This window comes from Notolabrus celidotus, chromosome 9, assembly GCF_009762535.1.
Source record: "Notolabrus celidotus isolate fNotCel1 chromosome 9, fNotCel1.pri, whole genome shotgun sequence".
NCBI classification, from domain to species: domain Eukaryota; kingdom Metazoa; phylum Chordata; class Actinopteri; order Labriformes; family Labridae; genus Notolabrus; species Notolabrus celidotus.
The window spans coordinates 31,690,980-31,711,489 of NC_048280.1; the positions used below are offsets into that span (position 1 = coordinate 31,690,980).

Consider the following 20,510-nt stretch of genomic DNA (forward strand, 5'->3'; position numbering starts at 1 on the left):
GGAAAAAGCTAGAAGAAAAGTAACCGTGTGGTACTTACTGTTCAGACAAGGCTCGGCCCTCCAACTCAACATCAAACCTGGAAACCCAAAGCCTGCGCAGCAAACTGAGACCACTGGCCTCTGAACTGTCTGTGGAGAGGGCGAACTCCATCTCCAACAATCCCTGAGCACAGAGAGATAATGTGTTAATAACATCTCACAGGAATACACACTACATTACACTATACATGTTTTAAGTAGTCCTTAAATCCTGATGTTGAGACTGTGTTCCCCCTTTTTTTGTCAACCCATGCGTTTCTAGTTTTCTAGAAACTTTCAAATCCCCTAACTTGCATTTTTAAGCTGTACAGTGGAAAAGAGAAAAACAATCAAGTATCTCAGTCAACTGATGCTCTGCTCACCCTGAGGGCAGCATCTCTGACAGAGAAGCAGGGTGACAGCAGGGCGCTCAGCAGGACGTCGATCTCAGACTGCTCTGCCACCGTGCAGCCCACTCCTCCTCCAGCACTGGCACACAGAGTGGTCAGGCACTGAGCGGCCAACACCTGAAACAGACAAGGCAGAGTCTCAAGCTGTCAGTGGGACAACTAATAAACAAAGCTGGAGAGATCAACAGAACATATGAAACACAAGAGGGAAAATAAACAAAGACAAAAACAGACAGAAGTAACAGGGAAAGACACAAATAAGAAAATGATTTAAAAAGCATGCTTTCAAAATGAACAAAAAAATGATCAAGCGACGCAGAAAGAAAAACTGAAATTAACAAAAAATAAATAAATAAATAAAATGTGCATTAGCCTCCTGATACCAGAGGTGCACCTTACAGGCAAATTAAGAAGTTAGATGACAGCGTTTATACTTTCTTCTCTATTGTAGTTATTAAAACTAAGTATTGTATGTCCAACTCTGTCCTTTATTTAGCAAATAAACAAAGATAAAAGTAACAAATGCATGGATAAGCACATAAACAAACAAAAAAACAATTAATACATGTAGAAAACAAAGACAATTCTTAAAAGACAAAGAAGAAAAAAACAAAGACAAGGAAACAGACAAGAACATTACAAACACACAAAGAAACAACCAGACCAAGTTTAAACAACAGAGGAAGACACAAATAATACAAACAACTATACATCTGACTTAACAAACAATAATCCCTCCTTCCATCCAAACATGGAGAACTTCAGAATAAGCATGCACATGAGTGGAGCTTGGATTGAATGAACTCTGTTCATGTTTACCTGAAGTCTCGGGGTGTATGTAGAGATGATTCTGGTCAGCAGCAGCAGCATGCTGACACGAGGGAGAAGCTCTGGACCGTTCTGAGACAAGAAACACAAAGTAAGAACATAAATGTGTCAAACTACTCAATAAATACTGTGGTTTATGTTTTTACTCTGAAACATCATGTATACTTACAGACTGTGAGCTGCTACAATGTTTTAAGGCACTTAAAATAAAAGACTGTATATGACAGGTGAGATATAACTGTAGAAGTTGTATGAGTACCTCGTCGATAGCAAAGTCCTCACTGTCCGCGGCCCGGAGCTGGGAGTGTTCAGTGATGACTTGTAAGGCTTTGGCCATCAGGTTCTCTGTCTCCTCAGTGCTGCCCGAAGAGTCCCTGAGCATCACGTTGAGGAGAGGGAAGCAGAAGGAGAAGGCAGGGGCGGACAGACAGGCCCAATCTGAAGACAAATACAACAATACAATAAACAAAATCGCCCAGAATTCTCAAATCACTCTTTAGTTACGCTTCGTGAGAGCAGTTTGGCCTTTTATCGAAATGTCTCTATTAGTCTTAGAATATGTTATCATGACAAATAAGTTAATAAAAAATACGTTTTTCATATAAAATGTTGGCTTGAAAATTTCTTCAACATAAGACTATAACTTCACATTTTCAAAACTATATAAAAGGATATTTTCATGGTCTTCTTTAACAGTAATAACCATCTTGGTTTTGAAGGCATGGATAAAAAATAAATGCATGAATACAGATAAATAGAGAATTTTAAAAAGTAGATAAATAAATATGAATATGTATATATATAAATAAATACAAATAATTAAATAAATAGACATAAATTAAGAGTAGTACATAAATATAATTATAGATAGATAGATAAATAAATAAATACAAATACATATAAATAAATATAATTAAATATAAAAATAATTAATAAATAGAAATAGATATTATCAAATATACAAATACATATAATTGAATAAATAAAAACATAATTTAATACATAAATAAACATAAATATTATTAAATAATAAATACACACAAATAAATAAATAAAAATAATGAATCATTCAATAAAAAGAAAACAATCCCTCATTTTGTACTGACCATACAACTTTTTTATATCTAATAAGTCTCAGTGATTGTGCTCACCAACAGTTTTGGCATCTCTTTGTGGTACAGTGTGGTTGTGCAGTAATAGTACTGTGCGATTGGCTGCTGTGTCCAGGTCCTCCTGTTCCCACGCCTCATCCAGCTCACACTCTGGCTTCAGCAGGCGTAACGTCACATGTCCCACGAGCACGGCTAAAGGGAAAAGAAGTAGCATTAAATGAGATGCTTGGACAATGTTTATCAACACAACATCACACAGGGACGAACCATGTACCTAAAGAATGGAGGTGTTTAGGCATGAGGCACACCCCGATGTCTAGGAAGATTTGCTGGATGCGTGGAGCAGCCAGGGGGGATTGTAGCAGAGGGATTAGGACTTGCAGGACAGGGGGGAGTTCTCTGGTGATCTGAGGTGGTCCCTCTGTTAGGATGGCTTCCAGCAGACCCACCAAACTCTGCAGCTCCACATCCAGCTAGAGAAAATGAGAGGTTCGAAACAGCTTAACAGGGACCCATAAATAATTCCCGGCTTCAGATGTTCATTTCACAGAGATCGCTCCAGAGAGTGGTGTAGCTTCATACCTCTGTAAGACTCTTCCGGATAGCAGCCTCTTTTTCCAGCTGGTTTTGCATCATTTCCTTCTGCTTGCTCGTTAGCTGCAACTCCTCTTTGATGCCTTTTTTCTTCTTTATCTCCTGTCACATCCGGATAAAACAAACAAAACTGAGTCCCAGTTGCACCACAAAATAAAACAAGATGGTGGAAAGAGCACTTTACCTCTTGTAACTCCAGTTCAATGATCTGTTCCTTGTAAGAGTAGGCCTTGTTCTCTCTCTTCATGTTGGCTTTCTTGGTGCTTTCCTTCTGAGCACTACAGCAAACAACGGAGATAGAAGATACTCGTTAGTTTAGTCGTTCTTGGGAGTGAGGAAGAAAAGAGGATCACTTTTATGTTGTAACAGTGTTACCTTTGGATGATGCTGTCATCAAATAGTTTTCCCTCAGGTGTGAGCATGATGGCGTACTCCTCCCTGGTGACCTGAAGTAGAGCGGGTTTTGAAAGCCCCTCAGTCACATGACTGATGACCCGAGGCAACAGCTTGTCTGGGGAGAGGCTGCAGAGGGCACCCACTGCATTTTTCACGGCCTGAGAAGAAGAGCGTGACAACTTAGTGCCCTCGTAGCATGTCGAATATACACTTGAGTCAAACACTAATGCTCTGTGAGATGTTCTACACATTCTTTACCTCTACACACAGTGTTAAAACATTTTGAATCCATTCATTCATCAGCCTTGTTTTATCCACAGATCCGTGTCAGATTATTAAGTGCAGTATTCTTGTGGGATGTGTGTTAGTCTCTAACCTGGTTCTCAGCATTGACCTCCAGTAGGTGTGGCATAATAGCCTCCAGATTCTTTTCGATGAACTCATCAGCTTTTATGTTCATGGAGTGGAGCAGGATAGGCCAGAGACCACGACGAGCTTCAACTGAAAGAGAACAGAGGAGATGTCAGGAGGACAGGAGGATCAATGCACTATCACCTGAGCAAATGTTGATGAGCTATTAAAACTGGCCAAGGGAAAATATGTGAGGTTAACAAGTGGACAGTAGATGAATACATTAATACAGAGCAACTTATTCTTGTACCTAAAGATGGATGATGAGTGACTATCAGGATCTCCATAGCCAAATTCTCGGCTTCGGTGGGATCGCTCCATTGGCTGGCAGAGCTGCAAACTACACACATAGCATCCAGCAACACACGAGGCGGAACATAGCTGCGACCCAGCTCAGTCAGCTCTCCTGAATCTGATGCTACGGCATCTTGGGGCAAAATCTGAAAAGTTTACAGCAAACAGTCAGTAAAAATGAGGCTGAGATAAAAACAGAAACCCACCAATGAAAAGATGCTGAAAACTGCTTCAAAAGTGTATGTTTGTAGCTGTTGATTAAAAATATATGTGTAGACCAGATCTCAATAGGAAATCTGATTCCATCATAAGACTCTTCACATGTTCACACACCTAAGAATGCAGATTCAGGTTGCATTATTTTGCAAGAGAATTGTTTAAGTGAGCAGTGCATGGCCTCAGTTAGGGTTAGTGCTGTGTCATTTTTGGCCCTGGAAGTGGCTATTTTCTACTCAAACCAAATGTGATCCCGTGTTGCGTTCAGTGTTCTCAGTGCTCTTAGTTGACAGTTCAACTTTCGGTACACTGCCGCGCTCATCAATGTCATTTCTTGATAACCGGCCAATCAGAAACAAGAAGGGGCGGGGCTTCTGATATCAACTTTGTCAACAACAATGGCTGAGGTCTGCACGGAGGAGAAAACATATCTCCCACGTTTCTTTGTGGTACAATTCCCAAGTTTAGAGCTACTGCTAATGCTGTGACACGATTTTTGTTTTTACATTTCCTCAATGATATGTCATTGAATGAAAGCAAGTATGAAGCATACAGAGCATTTTAAAACAGACCCAACGGTCACTACTTGCAAGGACAACTTTTTTAACCTAGCAACAGTAAACACTGGTGAGAAGTGCTCTGAAAGTGAGGTCGGGGGCGCTCCCAGCACAACAAAAACGCCACAGTGGACACGGCCCTTGATCAAGCTGCAGAGGTCGACTGATTCCATCAGTCACGACCAACTTTGTAAAGACATTTTTGGTGGCATTTTCCTTTCACTGAAAAGTAACAGCCAATAGTACACAGAAAAAGCAGGGGAAAGACTCAGATGATGCCATGCAGCAGAAGTCCAAACGTCTAATGTCTGCAGTCCTTACCTTGTGTTTGTTGATGACCTCACGCAGCTCTGCCAGAAGGCCAAGGGCAAGACCTGAACCACCGAGAGAGGAGAGAAGCTTCCTGATGGTCTGCTGTGCCCGCTTCCTCACGCGCCAGCTTCGGGACAGCAGAACCCCAACAGTGGCTTGATGATACATCCTACAACCAATCACAAGCAGGAACAAAGAAACAGTCATTATGAGCAGAGAAGAGCAAGAAACAGTAAGGACAAATCTTTGAATGTTATTTCATACGTCATAAAACAGTGCCTTAGTATTACTGCTTAACCCTGTGACTGTGTGCCAGATTCTCTGTATATAAAAAGCTTTGATTTACTGGGATTTGTTGGTGTTGAGCCTGTGAGCGTGGTCCAGGAATAGCCTTTCACAGAGCTGCAGCACTGTTAGCAGAGCTAAAGAAAGGGTGGAAAGAAAAAAAACCTGTTATTTCATGTTTTCAAAGTGTGAAACCATCAAAAGCTTTAAGCCAGTCAGAAATATTGATTTACCCTCCTCGTTGGCCTGGGAGAGGAACTTCTCTGTGGTGAACAGCGGCTTCTTCTCGTCCAAGATCATGTTCCAAAAGCTTGAAAACTTTGCCTCTGCAGAAACACAGAAACAAACAACACTCGTCACTTCTTCTGTTTTATTGGTAAGAGCTCCAGAGGTCAGGACGAGGAAGTGTTTGTATTGCCAGCCTCACCTGACTGTGACTCCAGCTGTGCCAGGCGACTCAAAAGCACAGAGGCCGACACTCCCTCTGCGAGTAGAGCATGCTGGGAGTTTTGTGCAACTGCCTTCTCCACTATTTGGAGGAGCAAAGGAGTGAAGTCTGAGGCTTGAGCCAGAGTGTCGCCTGAAAACAAGAGAACAGGTCATAAGACAGAGAGGGTGAATGCTTGGCAGTCTCGATCCAGGGATGAAGATATTTTACATAAAAAGCATAAGGTTGTGTAACTGACCTCTGAAGGCCCCAATCATTGCCTGAAGGTAGGCGTGTCGAACCAGCGAGGTGGAGGTCTTCAGGGTGAAAGCCTTCTTTAACCAATCCATCAGAGCAGTTGGGACTTCCACTGTGAGACGGCTGCTCCACTGGGCCAGCACAGACACGGCGTGCACCAGGGTGCCCTCATGGACTACAAAGAAACAACAAATCTGATACCAGACTCAACAAGAGACAGAGCTGTCTCTTGAAAAAAAGATAAGACACTGAAGTTGGAAATGTACATTAAATGCTCTTCTTGTGACTTATAAAAGACAACACACCTACAATTAGATTTGATAATTCTACAGAGTAAGAAGAAGAGAAATTATACCTTCTTGTTGTAAATAAGGGATGAACATGACAGTGACTGCAGAGCTGAGAGTCTGGCTGGAGGTTCCTGACACAGCATGGTTGCTGCAGCTTGCAATCCCTAGAACAACAGTATTTATTCATTAATTAATTCGCAGTTCCATCCCATGGATCATAGTGTGTTTCCACAGCATCTCACCTGACAACACACTCATCTTCTGGGCAACGACTGTGAGCTTTCCCTCAGACCCTGCAATGACAAACATCATGAATCAGGACACAGAGTCTTAATCGAGTGAGTCCATGTCATAATCTAAGAGTTAGATCTAACCTCCGAGGATCTTGAAGAGGTGTGTGACGATGTCCTGGATGGCGGAGGAGTCACTGCACTGCTGTGCCAGGTTGTGCATGGCCTGGACCGCCTCCTCCATCAGTTGAGCATTATTCGCTTTCAGCTGACCTGAAAGGAAGACCACACCAGGATTATACACACCGAAGTTTGCAGTCTGTCCATTATAATTTATCGCAGAGCAAAGCATCCACAACTAAAAAATAACTGAGCAAGCATTAAGGCCTTACTCGCAATGGCTTTTCCAATATCCATGGCATACTGACTGAGGTCCAGAGTCACAGCAGACAGGAGACAGGAAACAGCTGCAAAATAACAGACAACATTTTAATTTCCTGTATGAAAGCTGCCAAAGATGACACCAACGCTACGAAGCTGAGCACATCTCACTCTGCATGGCGTTCTCCGGACTGCGCAGCATTGTCTTCTGCAGTGTCGGGAGAAGCTGCTCCTTGAACTCTGAGTGGGACACGTGACGCAGCACAGCGCCACTTTTGTCCAAAACGTGCGGTCGTGGTTTGGTTTTGCTCATAAGGACTGATTTTATGTATAAGTCCAACAGGGCGCTCTGGGAAACAGATTACACAATTGATAATAAATATAAGATTATTACAAGAACCCCTTCAAAACAACATTTGACTATTAACGTCTTTTACCAAGTTAAGCTGTTTCCAGACAACATGAATAAGATTACTAATAACAGAGTTTTATAATCACCTTGTGCTTTTCTATTGTAGCTTTGTCTTTCTGGGTGGTGCAAAAGTCTACACACACCCCCAGCATGGCCAGAGTGGTGGGGCTCTGGTCCAAACTCAATAGTGTGCTGATGTATTCATCGACCAGTCCAGAGCTCTGTTAAAGACAACAAAATAAGTTGGTGTTTTATGTCCTGTTGAACAGTATATTGGTTTTAGGCTGAAGTGAAAGAAAAACAATTCAGTCACATCACCAGTTAAAGTCGTCCCCTCCAACAAGATCAACGTATCACCTGTGTACTGCACTTACCTCCACCCACAGGTGACTGAGACTTTTGAGGCTTGATTTCTGAGCCATGCTCTTGGCTCCACCCAGCACTTCAGCCACGAGAAGGCTCTGAACCTCCACCTACACCAAAACAGACCAAAAGTGACATCATCATCATCAAGAGGAAAACATTTCTACAACGTGGTCAAATTCTGTGGAGCAGACTCTACAGCTAACCAAGACATCAGCTCCCGCCTCAGTAAGAACTGTATGACTAGATATAAAATGTGACACTCTTTTACTGACCATTTTCTTCCAGATGGGTCCCTCTCTTTTCTCTGGGGCAGAAAAAACACTGGGGACCAGGAGGCAGGTCCAGGACAGGCAGACAAAGGCAGCAGAGCCCGTACTTTTACTGCACATAGAACAAAAGAAAGCATAACAGAAAGAGCGTGGATGACCTGGATGATATGCAGTCGGTGACGTGTCCTCACACATACTCATCTACTTTTCTTACAAGCAGTTGACTGTGTTGAATGTGTCTTCTTTTATTTTTCTCAAGCAGTTGATTTTGTATTTTATGGTTGGACCCATGTTGTTGAAATCATATTCATCAAGATTTGACCCTAAAAATGTAGCATCTTATGAGAACAGGTATTAGTGCAACAGATCACAGTTAATCCATGATCCGTACAGACCACTCACTATGGTTCTGGTCCCATTTGATTCATAGATGAACGATCATGGTGTCGAATAAACTCACTGCCAATATCCTTCTGTGCAGAGTCTCAGTGGAAGGAAAACTGGGTTTAAGTAGTGTGTGTATGCGCCATGGAGATGCACTGTAAAACTTTAAGCTCAGTCTGGTATTGAATTATGCAGCTTTTTATATTTGACGTATGCAATCCTCTGCACCCCTACCAACAGAACTACTGTGATGCACTGATTCTTTTCTGTCAATGTGAGGATTAAGTAAGTGTTGCAGCAGCAAACTTTACAGATAAAGGTTATAACATTCAGTTTTGGAACAGTACCTGGGCTCTCCATTCTTGCTGATAACTCCACTGTTAAGTATGCAGTGAAGGAGGCTCGTGACCAGGATGTTGGGCTGACTCTCTGCCAGCTGGGCGATGACTAAGAGGAGCTCTCTACGTGATGCAGCATCCCTGTGATACATACACATCAATGTTAATGCAAAAAATGTACAATCAGAGTTCTTTCTTAATAACAGCAACACCTACATGTAGCAATAAAACACAGTTAGAGCAGCACAAAGTACAGACCATAAAACATGTATAGATGTATATTTTTCTCACATAAAGGGTAAAAACAAAGATCCAACATTGTAAAGGGAGAATTTACTTCTAGATTTAACTAACCATAACTAAACCAAACACAGTTTTCAGATGTTTCCATTAAGTTTTTATTCTCATGGCTGAAAGTCGTGACAGCTACTCACCGATATCTGTGTGGAGTGAAACAGAAGAGCTTGCATAGTCCTTTGACGGCAGGCTCCGGTAACTCTGTGAGACAAACGTATGAGAAGAAGCTTTAAAGTTGATTTGCACTTTCTTTAAAAATAGATTAAAATTATAAATAATATAAACGTACCTTTGTCCTTAATACACTGTCTCAGCTCTCTGAAGATCTCCTTCCGCTCTTTCACACTTGCTGTAGTCACGTTTGAAGCAAATTTCTTCAGCGTGTCTGAAACCTGGAACAAAAGTGACATATAGTAACATGACTGATCCAAGCAAAGGAAGTTAAGGTGTTAACTTAAATTCTGGAGCAGGACCTTGTCTAAACCACACCCTCTTACCCTACTTACAAGTAGCGAGCCTACTCCACCTGTTTGTCTGTGATTCTTCAACCCACCCTCCTTCACCTTACTCTGCTTCAATTCTCCCCTTCTACTCAACTTGTGCTCACTTCCTCTATGCCCTTGTCTAATTCCAGGTACAGCCTGGGTTCAAGATCAGCTCGCCGAGGCGGAACCCCCATCCTGAGTCCCCTTCTGCCGGGCCACACCACGCGCAAATAACTCATTAAATGTTCAAACTTCTGATCTATCCTTATGGGGCGTGGTCCTTGCTCGTGAAGTGGTCTTTAGTATAGTAAACAAGAAGAGATGCTTTACAATCGGTGTACTGTCTAGGACCACAATCAGGATTATACTAAACAGGAAGTAGTCTGGTTCTACATTTCAGAGAGTAAACCTAAAGAGATTTAAAGCGTTTTTCAACCAGAGGAACTTTACCCCTGAATTGCGTGCGTTTCGACCGGTGGACCCAGGGTCTAAATTTAGTTCAGGGGTAGATAATCTTCCTAAAAAGCCCCTGCTAGGGGGTAGTACTGTTCAAAGGTCCCAGGATCTTTCAGGGGGCGGGACCTACAATGCTGAACGTGTCTGATTGGTAGATTAACCGCAGTGTTTTTGTTCCGCCCGCCGTCCACAATAACATCACACACATCTGTGATTCTCTTGATTTCTCTTTCTTTCTTTTGTTTTTATTTGTTCTGTCTTTTTTGTATGTGTGTGTACTTTTCAAAAGAAGAAGCTGTGATTCTCTTGATTTAGCAGCTTGTAACAGTAGTCTTCTCTCAGCTCACCGTGAATGCGTCTCTCCCGGTGTTACGGTTTTAAAAGTGACCCTGTAAACTCGAGACCTTCAGCTGAACATGTCAGTGTTAGTGGAGTTTACACAGTTGTTGAAACACAGAGGGAGTTCCTGGGAATGCAAACTAGTTTAGTTTTTATTAAGATTTCAAAATATCCTCATCAGATATTTAATAATTGTCTAAAGACGTTCATGAGGGATAGAAGATCTAGATATTTATTAAAGTGTTTCTCAATGTATTTGTTTTCTGTCAGTTTTGGGCTTTTGTTATTGCATTTGATTAATATTTGCAGACAACAGAATTGTAGTGCAATACGGATAGATTTCATGTACTTTGTTGGCGTGGCCCTAGAATTAAATCATTTGAAATCAAGTGAAAGGAAATAATTTTACTAGATTTTTAGAGAGTGAAGTTGCTTCTTCTGGTTGCAGTTTTTAGTGTCTTTAACGCCCAGTTGGTCAGCATCTGCCACTGACATTTAAATATTACACATTTCATTGCATTGCAGTCACAGATGACTTGATGCACTGAACGTGAAGGCTTCATCATCATAAACACTGATTGTCTGCTCAACTCCAAACCTCCCCCAATAAAGAGCAGTCAGTTTCAACCTCGTATGAGTCAGTAATCATTAAAGCTGTATCTAAACGAAAGAGCAGCTCGGCCCCAGCTGAGGCCGGAACTCAGTGTTTAGACCAGGTTTATGTTTAGACCAGGTTCAGACCCAGGTTTAGACCCTGCTCGGAGGCCAACGTGAGATCCTGATGCATTACAGAGTCATGACGTCACGCTGAAGCCTGCTCGAGACCTGTTTTCATGTTAAACGTGACTTTCTCGTTATTTATCAAAACACGACACTATTTTTAACAAGTCGGTAAATAATACAGGATGAATTCGGTTTGTTACACGCCTGGTCCTTTCCATAAGCGGATACGATACTTTAGAAACATAGCCACACAGACCTGCGTGTCCGCCGCCATCTTGCCGGTCCCGGTACAGGAAGGACTTGTTGTTGTCACTTCCGGGTCAAAACTGCGTGATAATAAAGCTTATTTCTTTTTTTCTTAAAAAGAAAGCAAAACAAAACATTGTTTTTGTTGAGATATTTCGATAAAACATGCAAAAGCTGTTCAGTTCAGTTCAGATTACTTTATGATTTATGCATGATTAGTTCAGTGATCGCAAAAAACAGTGTACACAGCGAATAGATAGATGTACTTTATTGATCCCCTATTTGGGGATTGTTACAGCAGCTTATTTATACTGTACAGCTTACAACATGGGACAGGAGAATACAACAATGTGCTTATATAGTTTAAAAAAATAATAATAAGAAAAAATTATAATGGTAATGATGATAAGGTGAATATAAAATACAATAAAATTAAATATAGTAAATATAAGATATATACAGTATATACACTATGTACACTTCTGTCTTATGAATGGATAGTAAGGTTTGTTATTGCATAGATAAAATTGCACCAGGTTGAGTCAGTATGAAAAGCACACACAGATTCCAGACAGACCACCAGAGTGCCTCCTGATCTCCAGGGACTTCAACCATGTATTTATTTTCTACATAGCTTATTTTGTCTTCTTTACATACTTTTATCATTATTTTCATTGTACTTTTATTTATATCTTTTTAATTACTTCTTCTATTAATATTATTTGATATGCTTACTTATTGTGTATTGGAGCAACTTTAATAATTTCCCCCCGGGATAAATAAAGTATTTCTGATTCTGATTCTGAAATACAAGAAGTTTAAATATGAGAAGTTTACAGACAGTTTGTGGTTGTGAATCATAGATAATGACCCAGAAAGACAGAGCATAATGCAAGGTCACAAAGTAGCTGCCATGTAGTCAAATGAAAGATGACTAACGCATCTATACCCACATATATATAATCAATATAACACAGTTCCTCCATATACAGTTAATTACTACAACACAGTTAAAAAATACACAGTTTATCAACATAGAGTATAATAGAGGTAAATGACAGTGTAACACAAAATAATTTCTCACTGCACAAAATCTGGTCTCTCACTATATATGACCAGGAGTGGATTCTTTACATCAATACTAACCAGAATATAGGAAATGAAATATATCCTTCCAAAATGTTTAGATCTAATTTTCATTTGAATTATTTTTCAAAATTCTGAGAATAAAAAACTCAGAATTATGACTTAAATCTCAAAATTCAAAAACAGATATAACACCTTAATTATATTTATTATTTGCCACACACACATTTTTTTAGTGGACCCAATCCTCTTCCATAGATTTGCCTCAGAATATATAGTTTACATTTCTATAGTGATTACTTCAACATTCAAGATTTTTTATCCTCACTGCCAATGTGCGTACAAACATATGGAAATATTTAGCTGTTTGGCTCCATCTGAAAGGTTAATATGAGATACAAAACACAGAAATGTAATACAAATTTAATGAAGTATAGTAAAAATATGAGCCGGGTAGCAAGTGGTAAAAATAATAATAGAAAGAGTAAATCATAGAGGAGACAGAAATAGATCCTGAAGTATGACACACAGGGTTGAACTACACTAGTGTGAGTGTTGTATTTAGGAGGCTGTTCCCCAGTCTGCTGGTGCGTGCTTTTGTAGTCCTGTATAGTTCTGACCTTGGAACAAGCTAAACTGTGGAGACGTTGATGACCCTAGGGAGTTCCTGGGGTAGCGTATTGTTCTGCTATATTCAATTGTTTCTCCGAATGAAAAAATGCAGAATTGAACCTTCAAAATATGTCAGAATAAGTGTAGTTTATTTTGTCCTATCTTCTAAGGAGTAATATTTTTACAAAATGCTTCTGTACTGATTTGGTTGCCACCTTTCTGTTCTTTTAATTAATTAATATGTCTCTGATGAGTCTTAATCTACAAATTGGAGCACCACCTCCATTGGGATCATGTTTGGGGGGTTAGCACATCTTTTCTGAGCAAGGAGCTCAATACCACAGTATGTATTTTTCAGGATGTCATAGCAGTCCTTCACCAGCCGAGGGCAGGATACGGCAACTCAGGGTGGTTCTTCCGTGGACTTCAGAACAGAATTAGTAGAGGCAGAGGGAAACCAGAGGTTGTTACTGAATGTTTATGTAAGCATGCAAATGTGTGTGGGAAAGCCTTTTTACATTTGTTCTTCATTGATGTACCATACAGCAATGGGTCCTCATAAGATCAGAAGAGTATCATATATGAAAGCTTATTTTGATATAGGAAACTAATTCCACATCTTATGAACCCTGGAGTTCAAACCTATTCTGCCAAATTGGGCCAGAACACTTCTCTTTTCACAGATTCATCTCTTTCAGCAGCTTAAAAATGTGATGCTGCTTTTTAGAAGATGCCTTTAAGAGAGCTCCTGAATGCAACTGACGTCATTTTGATGGATCTAAGAGGAGGCTAAAATGACACAGCAGGCATTATCAGAGGCCAACATTAGCCAAAATTATTTCCAAGATCAATACTAACTTACCCATAATAAATGTTTTAGTTTTGAACCATGACAAACTTGCATTATTTGAAAGTCTAACGTTCTTTTTGGTTTCCAAATGCTGAGTTTCAGACTTTTTTCAACGCTCCCATAAGATTATCTGGGAAAATGTAAGAGTAGAGTATTTTACATGCTTTATGAAAATATACAGTAAAATTGTCTACTCCAAAAAGAGAGGGAGTGACTGAGCCATCCACAAGAGGATGTACAAGAGCAGTAAATCATAAAAATGAAACATAGTTCAGATTGTTTGTAGGTGATTGAGGCCAACATCAACATGTCAGCACCTCCGCAAAATGTGGCGAGTTTGCTGCAGCAGCCATGCTTTTACTGCTTGCTGTGACCTCTCTGCTCTGCAAGTGTGGGCTCATTCTTTCGATGCTTCACATCACTGCAAAAAGAAAAGTTTGAGTTTTGGAATTAAGCTGAACACAGCAAAATCAAAATAAAGAAATACAGACGAAGGCAGAATCTCCTAGAAAGACATGCCCATATCCTCCGAGAGGGCATTTTTTGATGACTGAGGTGTAAAAGTCTTCATATTGTTTTTATGGAAACATATTTTTTAAAGGTTTAAATTGAAGTTATTGATATGCTGCTCAAGACAAACTGAAAGATCTGAGCAAGTTGCTTGTGTACTCGTTTTTATCATCCAAGTGTGTTAGAGCTGCCGTTTGACAGAAAAAAACACCAAACATGAGTAGAGTATAAATATTGGGACATGTATCTGTCAATGATATCTAACCTACAGATGTAGAGACAATTATAAATCAAGAGACATTTGGACACAGCTTTAAATACACTTTAATAAAACAGACACATTTGTACATAAGTGATATAGGACATGAGGAAGTCTGATGAGACAGAACATCAGTTCAATCTTTCCAATTTGAAGGTGAATATTTCACCTGAGAGATGACTCTTGAAGCTGAGTCGGGGGAATTTTACCAAACTAATCATCAGTGAAATGGATTCCGTCTTCAGTTCAGCATCAAATGGTCTTTTTCTTTTCTCCTGAGTGGGGCCCTCGATCGAGAATCACTACATTCAATGAAGTAGAAGCCAAATTATTTGTGGTTTGTTTGTCTGTCTTAGCAGGGAGATGCCCAAACAGTTCTTGTTGAAAAGTTATAGTCATGATTACTTGTGTCTTCTTCTAATGTTTATTAACAATGACATGATCACAGCAAAGCAGCCGATCAATCAATGGTACCTTATCAACTGAAGACTTGCACTAATAAAGTGTGTGGGCAGTACTCGCTCTCAAACAGCTAACATTTTCACATACAACGGAGTTCAAAGGAGAGGCTTGAGTCTGACATCATGTCATTTAGTTTCTATGTCTTACTTTGTTTTCATAATCATGTTATTGTCCTCCTGTACCATCAACAATGGCAAAGATGATAAGTCCGATAATAACGAGTGCGGCCACCACCCCGACAGCGATGAACACAATTTTCATCCTCTTGTTTTCCCATCTTTTCTTCTGCTTCACTTGATTTGCAGTCTTTTCAAAAGCTTTGCTCTGAGGAAAAAAACATATGGAGATGATGTTAAATTATGTTGTTATGTAAATAAACTGTCATTACATCTCTGACAGTCTTGAACAGATGTCACACTACACACAGCTTAACAATTTCTAAAGCACCTCCAAAAGTCTTCAAAGAAAACACTTCCCTGTAAAGAATGCTTTTTTTCTGCATTGACAAATCAGTTTCCATATCTGTTATCAACAACAGATACATTTTCATCCTATCTATCTATCTGCACACACACACACACACACACGCAATTTACAACAATGTGGTGTAACACAGGCCAGCGGGGTAATGTGGGAATAGTGTGACCTGCTTTCTGACCTCCGGACGGACATTTGCCTTGTGGCATGTCCTGGACTCACTTTGTCATACCCAGGGAGACCAGCCTGCTTCATTCATCTAAGGAAACAATAGGAAATACCTCTCTAAAAATATCCCCATAAAACACTATCAGGATGTAAATTGTACATTTGTTTTCCTCTCCAGCTCCACCTAAGGTGTATTTTTAGCCATCAATATGACGTTTCCTGATCCTGAGTGGAAAGGGAGTCTGTAAACTCTAAGTCATTCACCTAAACCATACAACTCAGATGTCTCCACAGAGGACCATGAACACTGTGCTGTTTGTCACTTTCACAGATCGTCTGACCCATCCTACCTTTGCCAGCAGCTCATCGGCCCTGTCATCCAGGTCATCCAGTTTACCAGCTCTCTCACCAGCCTTGTTCATGTTGTCCAGCATGATGTCCTTCACCTGCTCCGCATCCTCCTGGGCCTGCTGCAGGCGGCTCTTCCCATTCTCCTATCCAATCAACACACAGCAGGATTTCAGAGAGAGACATGGTAGATTAACTCGGTCATTCTATACTGTTCCCGTGAAGATGGGTGCTACCATAGACTGTATAAATACTGGACGTAGTATCCGTGACATCACCTATCTGTTTCTGAAGTGCTGTTTTGAGGCAAATCATCAGCGGCAGACATATTGCTGCTGTTGGGCAATTGTGAGGTAAAGAGGTGGGCTTTGAGCCTCCTAGTCAACAGCTACAGTGTTCCCGCCTGTCAATCAAGTCAGCTGTGCCTCTCATTGGAAGACTCGTAATCTTAATATAGTCAAAATTGCCGTGTCATGAAAAAATTCACTCCCCGTACAGTGTGTGCCGATCGAGAAATTAGCTATCCAGACGACACTTGTCTTTTGTACCGGGCTGTAAACATGTTTATTTCTGCTGTAAAGATCGGCTTTTTTGAATTGGTGTGTATGTGGTTCCAGTTTCCGGAGCCAGCCTCAAGCGGATCCTCGATGAACTGCAGTTTTTAGCACTTCCGCATTGGACTCATTTTTTGGACCAGAGGTTGCTGCTTGGGTGCTCCTAATGAACTTTCCTTAAGTGCAAGAAAGATGCATAATCATTTATACTGGTCTGTGCAGTATCACTATTTTTTCTTGAGACACCTAGTAGCACAAAGGAGGTGATGCATTGTACATTTGGAAGAGGTGAATGAACATGCACAGTTAGCATGACCAGCTTTTGGTACCGAGTGCAGAACACATGCATGCCCAATACTAACTTTTACTTTAATAAGAGTGACACTTTAAACCTCTGATTTCCTCGAGCTCTTGTTCCTATTGGTCACTTTAGAACACATGTAATTACATTGAATGTAGCTTCAACATGTCAGTCCTCCTGGGCTGTTCTGCCTCAATCAGCCAATGAATTGAACAAAGATCAGTTGACAAGCCACTCAGTCAGGGTTAAAGTAATATATGAAATGGTGTGCATTCAGCAATGTAAGATGAGGTATTTCATTTTGATGAGGCTGGATCAATATTAAGATGTAATAGTCAGGTTATCTTTGCTCCTACTGCTTGAAAATGGTCAAAAGCAGGGTTTTTGAAGTCCTCAGAGCTCCCATGAAGGTCATTATTTTTGTTTTTTGATAATCAAAGCAATCTTTTGTTTTAAATAACACATGGGCACATTTACAAAAAACGTAGTCCAGTGACAATCTCAAATCTAGATATTCAGACTGGCCACCTGTCTGCTGATATAGATCAGACTGGGCTTGTGTTTGTTTCATAAACACAGCTACAGGCCTGTTGTGGATTTTAGGTCAAGTCGTGCTGTGACATGTTTCTTAAACAGACGAAACCAAGAGCACATTCACTGGCAGCTAACTGGCAGTTGAACAGCTGAAGAACCGAAAGCAATAAATTGTGATAGAAGAAAGCAAAGTGAAATAACCGGACTTTCCCAGTGTCAGAAAAAAATGTAGCAGCAGAAGTGAAAAGACTGAAAGAAATGATGGACAGTAACTCAGCAAAACAACAGAGGGGTAGATCCCCATTGACAGGCACCTAGGAGCAGGAAATGTAGAGAGTAGTTGGGACATAATAACACTTCAGTTTGAGTAATGAGAGGATATCCCCATGTCAGATGTTGACAGGAACAGGAAACCAACAGATAGAGCAAAACAAGTAAACTCTAAGCACTGTGGTGTAGATCATGATTCACTGTCACCTTCTGAATTACAAACAAGTGAGCACCCAGGAGGAGTAGACTTAATGTGATCCAGAGTTTGGTAACTGAGAAGCCTGGTTTTAAAAAAAGTGTGGTTGAACAACAGTCTGTTTAAGATTCAGCTGGTGACGTTGTTACACAGGAACTGCTGCCCATTCCAGCTCCCTTCTTTGCTTCCTTCCTCCCCTCCCTCCCTCCCTCCCTCCTGCCTGCATTCATGTACCTGGCATTATTCTAGGAAGCCACACCTTCATCATGTTATAGCTTTTACATTATAAGGTAGTGTGATACTCCATATGTCATGAAAACTGATGTATTCTTCTCTCATAATAGAAGCCTTGTGTTTGAATAGAGCGTGCTGGAGGTATGTATGTAGGTGCATAACAGATGATGTTGTTGACGGCCAAAAAAAACACCTTTATTCAAACCTCACTAACAGACTGAGAAAAGCCTATTCCAAGGACATATTTTACTCTACCCATACCCCACTCACTCCTGGTTTTCCTGCTCCTATGATGAACCTGGGGTATGGTCACATCAATCAATCGATCAGACTTTATTATAAAGCGCTTTGCATGCAATGACATTGTAACACAAAGTGCTGTACATAAAATCAACCTAAAATAGAACAAATTAAGATAAAGATCCCAACCCCAGCCCAGACCCCAAACCCACCCCGCAATCCTAAGATTAAGAACACAATATATGCAACAATAGTAATAAAAACAATAAAAATAAAATAAAAAAAATAAAAAAGGAGTTGCTGAACGAACTGAGGAAAAGCTCTCATGATATCTTAATGAGGAAACACTGGAGGTAAAAAAATATGAAAAAACTCAACACAGTAAATTAAAATCCCCAATAAAAAATATATTTCTAAGATAATAAAACACTAAAATACCACGAACTGTTAAAAAACCATTAACAGAAAATAAGATGCTATACTTAAAATAAATTAGACAAATAAATATATAAAATTTGAACTAGATAATAAATAAATAATAAATAAATAATTAAAACTGTTACTAGAATGAAACTCAGTTAAAAGTAGCTTTTTGAATGTATGATTTTAATTATAGTGGGCTATAAATTAAAGTTTACTGAGGTGTATTTAATTTAATTTCTGTCTGACAATAATTCAACCTAAAGATTTAGCCTTTGATTATAATCTGAGATGTAAAACGTAGATTTATTAGATTTGTTACCTTTTGCATTTTCTGCATACTCAACATTTTGAAGTCGTCACAGCTGATATCAGAGTCCACTTTGCCAACTAGTACTTGAAGGGAATGCGCATGATTTTCGGAAGCATTGTCTCTCGTTAAAACGTCCCTATCTCACCTGTTAGTCGTTATTCAAGTAATAAAGCATGAGTGATCGTGGTCTTACCATGTTTTAAGCGTCTCTTGCTGTGTTTGTGTAGAAGCCGTCCGTCACCGGATCGAAAACATTTAAAGGACTCCAGTCAACTTCACAAACAGGAAACTAACCAAACCAGCTCTGGGGTTTTAACCCTCGTTAAATGTTGCGCATTACTTTCTGAGAGAAGCCACAGCAACGTTTTGAGGTATCTTTCTAGCTTTGCACCTTTGACGAAAGTGAGCTCTCCCCCTTTGCTTTCACTTCTGTTAAGTTGCGGTCGTCTAATTTCTGTGGGACTTTGAACTGTCTGTGATGCGTTCAGGGGAGTGCAGGAAAGGTTACAATTACCATAGTTTGTCATGTGACCATTAGAAGAGAAGTTCCCTAACTTTTCTGAATATGACTAGAAATAAACTGGGGGATATGCTTAAATAGTGCTATTTAATGAATAAAATAACACTATTTATTTATTTGTTTATTTATTTATGTATTTATTCTTATATTTATTTTATTAAGGCTAAAGTAGATAAGGAAATACGGCGGCCCTGAAGTGCAAATCAAAACGGCAAATCAGAAAACACTACAGCAAATCAGCAAACACAACGGCAAATCAGCAAACACAACGGCAAATCAGCAAACACAACGGCAAATCAGCAAACACAACGGCAAATCAGCAAACACAACGGCAAATCAGCAAACACAACGGCAAATCAGAAAACACTACAGCAAATCAGCAAACACAACGGCAAATCAGAAAACACTACAGCAAATCAGAAAACACTACAGCAAATCAGAAAACACTACAGCAAATCAGAAAACACTACAGCAAATCAGAAAACACTTTGTGTTTGTGTGTTTTTTTTTAAACCGCCGTAGTGTTTTCTGATTTGCCGTGATGTCTGATTTGCCGTTGTGATTTCTGATTTGCCGTTGTGATTTGCACTTCAGGGTGAAGAGGGAGCGCGAGATTGACAGACGGATCGGGGCGGCGTCTGCAGTGATGCGGACGCTGTACCGGTCTGTTGTGGTGAAGAGAGATCTGAGCCAGAAGGCAAAGCTCTCAATTTACCGGTCAATCTACGTTCCAACCCTCACCTATGGTCACCAGCTGTGGGTAGTGACCAAAAGAACGAGACCGCGAATACAAGCGGCCGAAATTAGCTTTCTCCACAGGGT

The 20,510-nt window shown here is 40.2% G+C and overlaps 2 protein-coding genes across 2 annotated transcripts in view; both read right to left on the reverse strand.

Annotated features, from left to right (window-relative positions):
- gcn1 (GCN1 activator of EIF2AK4) overlaps positions 1-11,373 on the reverse strand; it is a 29,286-nt gene extending 17,913 nt beyond the window's left edge. Inside the window, exons 1-28 of the mRNA XM_034691097.1 lie at positions 11,345-11,373; positions 9,375-9,477; positions 9,223-9,286; positions 8,798-8,929; positions 8,070-8,178; positions 7,806-7,904; positions 7,518-7,652; positions 7,191-7,368; positions 7,031-7,105; positions 6,783-6,911; positions 6,651-6,701; positions 6,474-6,572; positions 6,120-6,293; positions 5,861-6,013; positions 5,667-5,759; positions 5,495-5,570; positions 5,158-5,317; positions 4,020-4,209; positions 3,735-3,859; positions 3,338-3,516; positions 3,147-3,240; positions 2,951-3,064; positions 2,643-2,841; positions 2,408-2,560; positions 1,516-1,694; positions 1,248-1,328; positions 402-545; positions 39-163 (exon numbers count right to left, since the gene is read on the reverse strand). Coding sequence (XP_034546988.1) covers positions 39-163; positions 402-545; positions 1,248-1,328; positions 1,516-1,694; positions 2,408-2,560; positions 2,643-2,841; positions 2,951-3,064; positions 3,147-3,240; positions 3,338-3,516; positions 3,735-3,859; positions 4,020-4,209; positions 5,158-5,317; positions 5,495-5,570; positions 5,667-5,759; positions 5,861-6,013; positions 6,120-6,293; positions 6,474-6,572; positions 6,651-6,701; positions 6,783-6,911; positions 7,031-7,105; positions 7,191-7,368; positions 7,518-7,652; positions 7,806-7,904; positions 8,070-8,178; positions 8,798-8,929; positions 9,223-9,286; positions 9,375-9,477; positions 11,345-11,362 — 3,431 coding nt within the window. The 5' untranslated portion in view covers positions 11,363-11,373. The remainder of the gene's footprint in view (positions 1-38; positions 164-401; positions 546-1,247; positions 1,329-1,515; positions 1,695-2,407; positions 2,561-2,642; positions 2,842-2,950; positions 3,065-3,146; positions 3,241-3,337; positions 3,517-3,734; positions 3,860-4,019; positions 4,210-5,157; positions 5,318-5,494; positions 5,571-5,666; positions 5,760-5,860; positions 6,014-6,119; positions 6,294-6,473; positions 6,573-6,650; positions 6,702-6,782; positions 6,912-7,030; positions 7,106-7,190; positions 7,369-7,517; positions 7,653-7,805; positions 7,905-8,069; positions 8,179-8,797; positions 8,930-9,222; positions 9,287-9,374; positions 9,478-11,344) is intronic.
- Positions 11,374-14,698: 3,325 nt separating this feature from the next.
- vamp5 (vesicle-associated membrane protein 5) lies at positions 14,699-19,640 on the reverse strand. Its single transcript, XM_034691972.1, has 3 exons — positions 19,362-19,640; positions 16,109-16,252; positions 14,699-15,437 (listed from the first exon to the last, which is right to left on the reverse strand). Exons 1-3 carry the CDS (start codon positions 19,362-19,364, stop codon positions 15,279-15,281), a joined length of 306 nt encoding a protein of 101 aa, XP_034547863.1. The 5' UTR covers positions 19,365-19,640; the 3' UTR covers positions 14,699-15,278.
- Positions 19,641-20,510: the final 870 nt, after the last annotated feature.

What these genes read in the sequence shown, in the direction of transcription:
- vamp5 (XM_034691972.1), bottom strand. An exon ending in CCGATGAGCTGCTGGCAAAG is followed by an intron (nt 15,438 to 16,108) that starts GTAGGATGGGTC and finishes TTTTTTCCTCAG; the next exon opens with AGCAAAGCTTTTGAAAAGAC.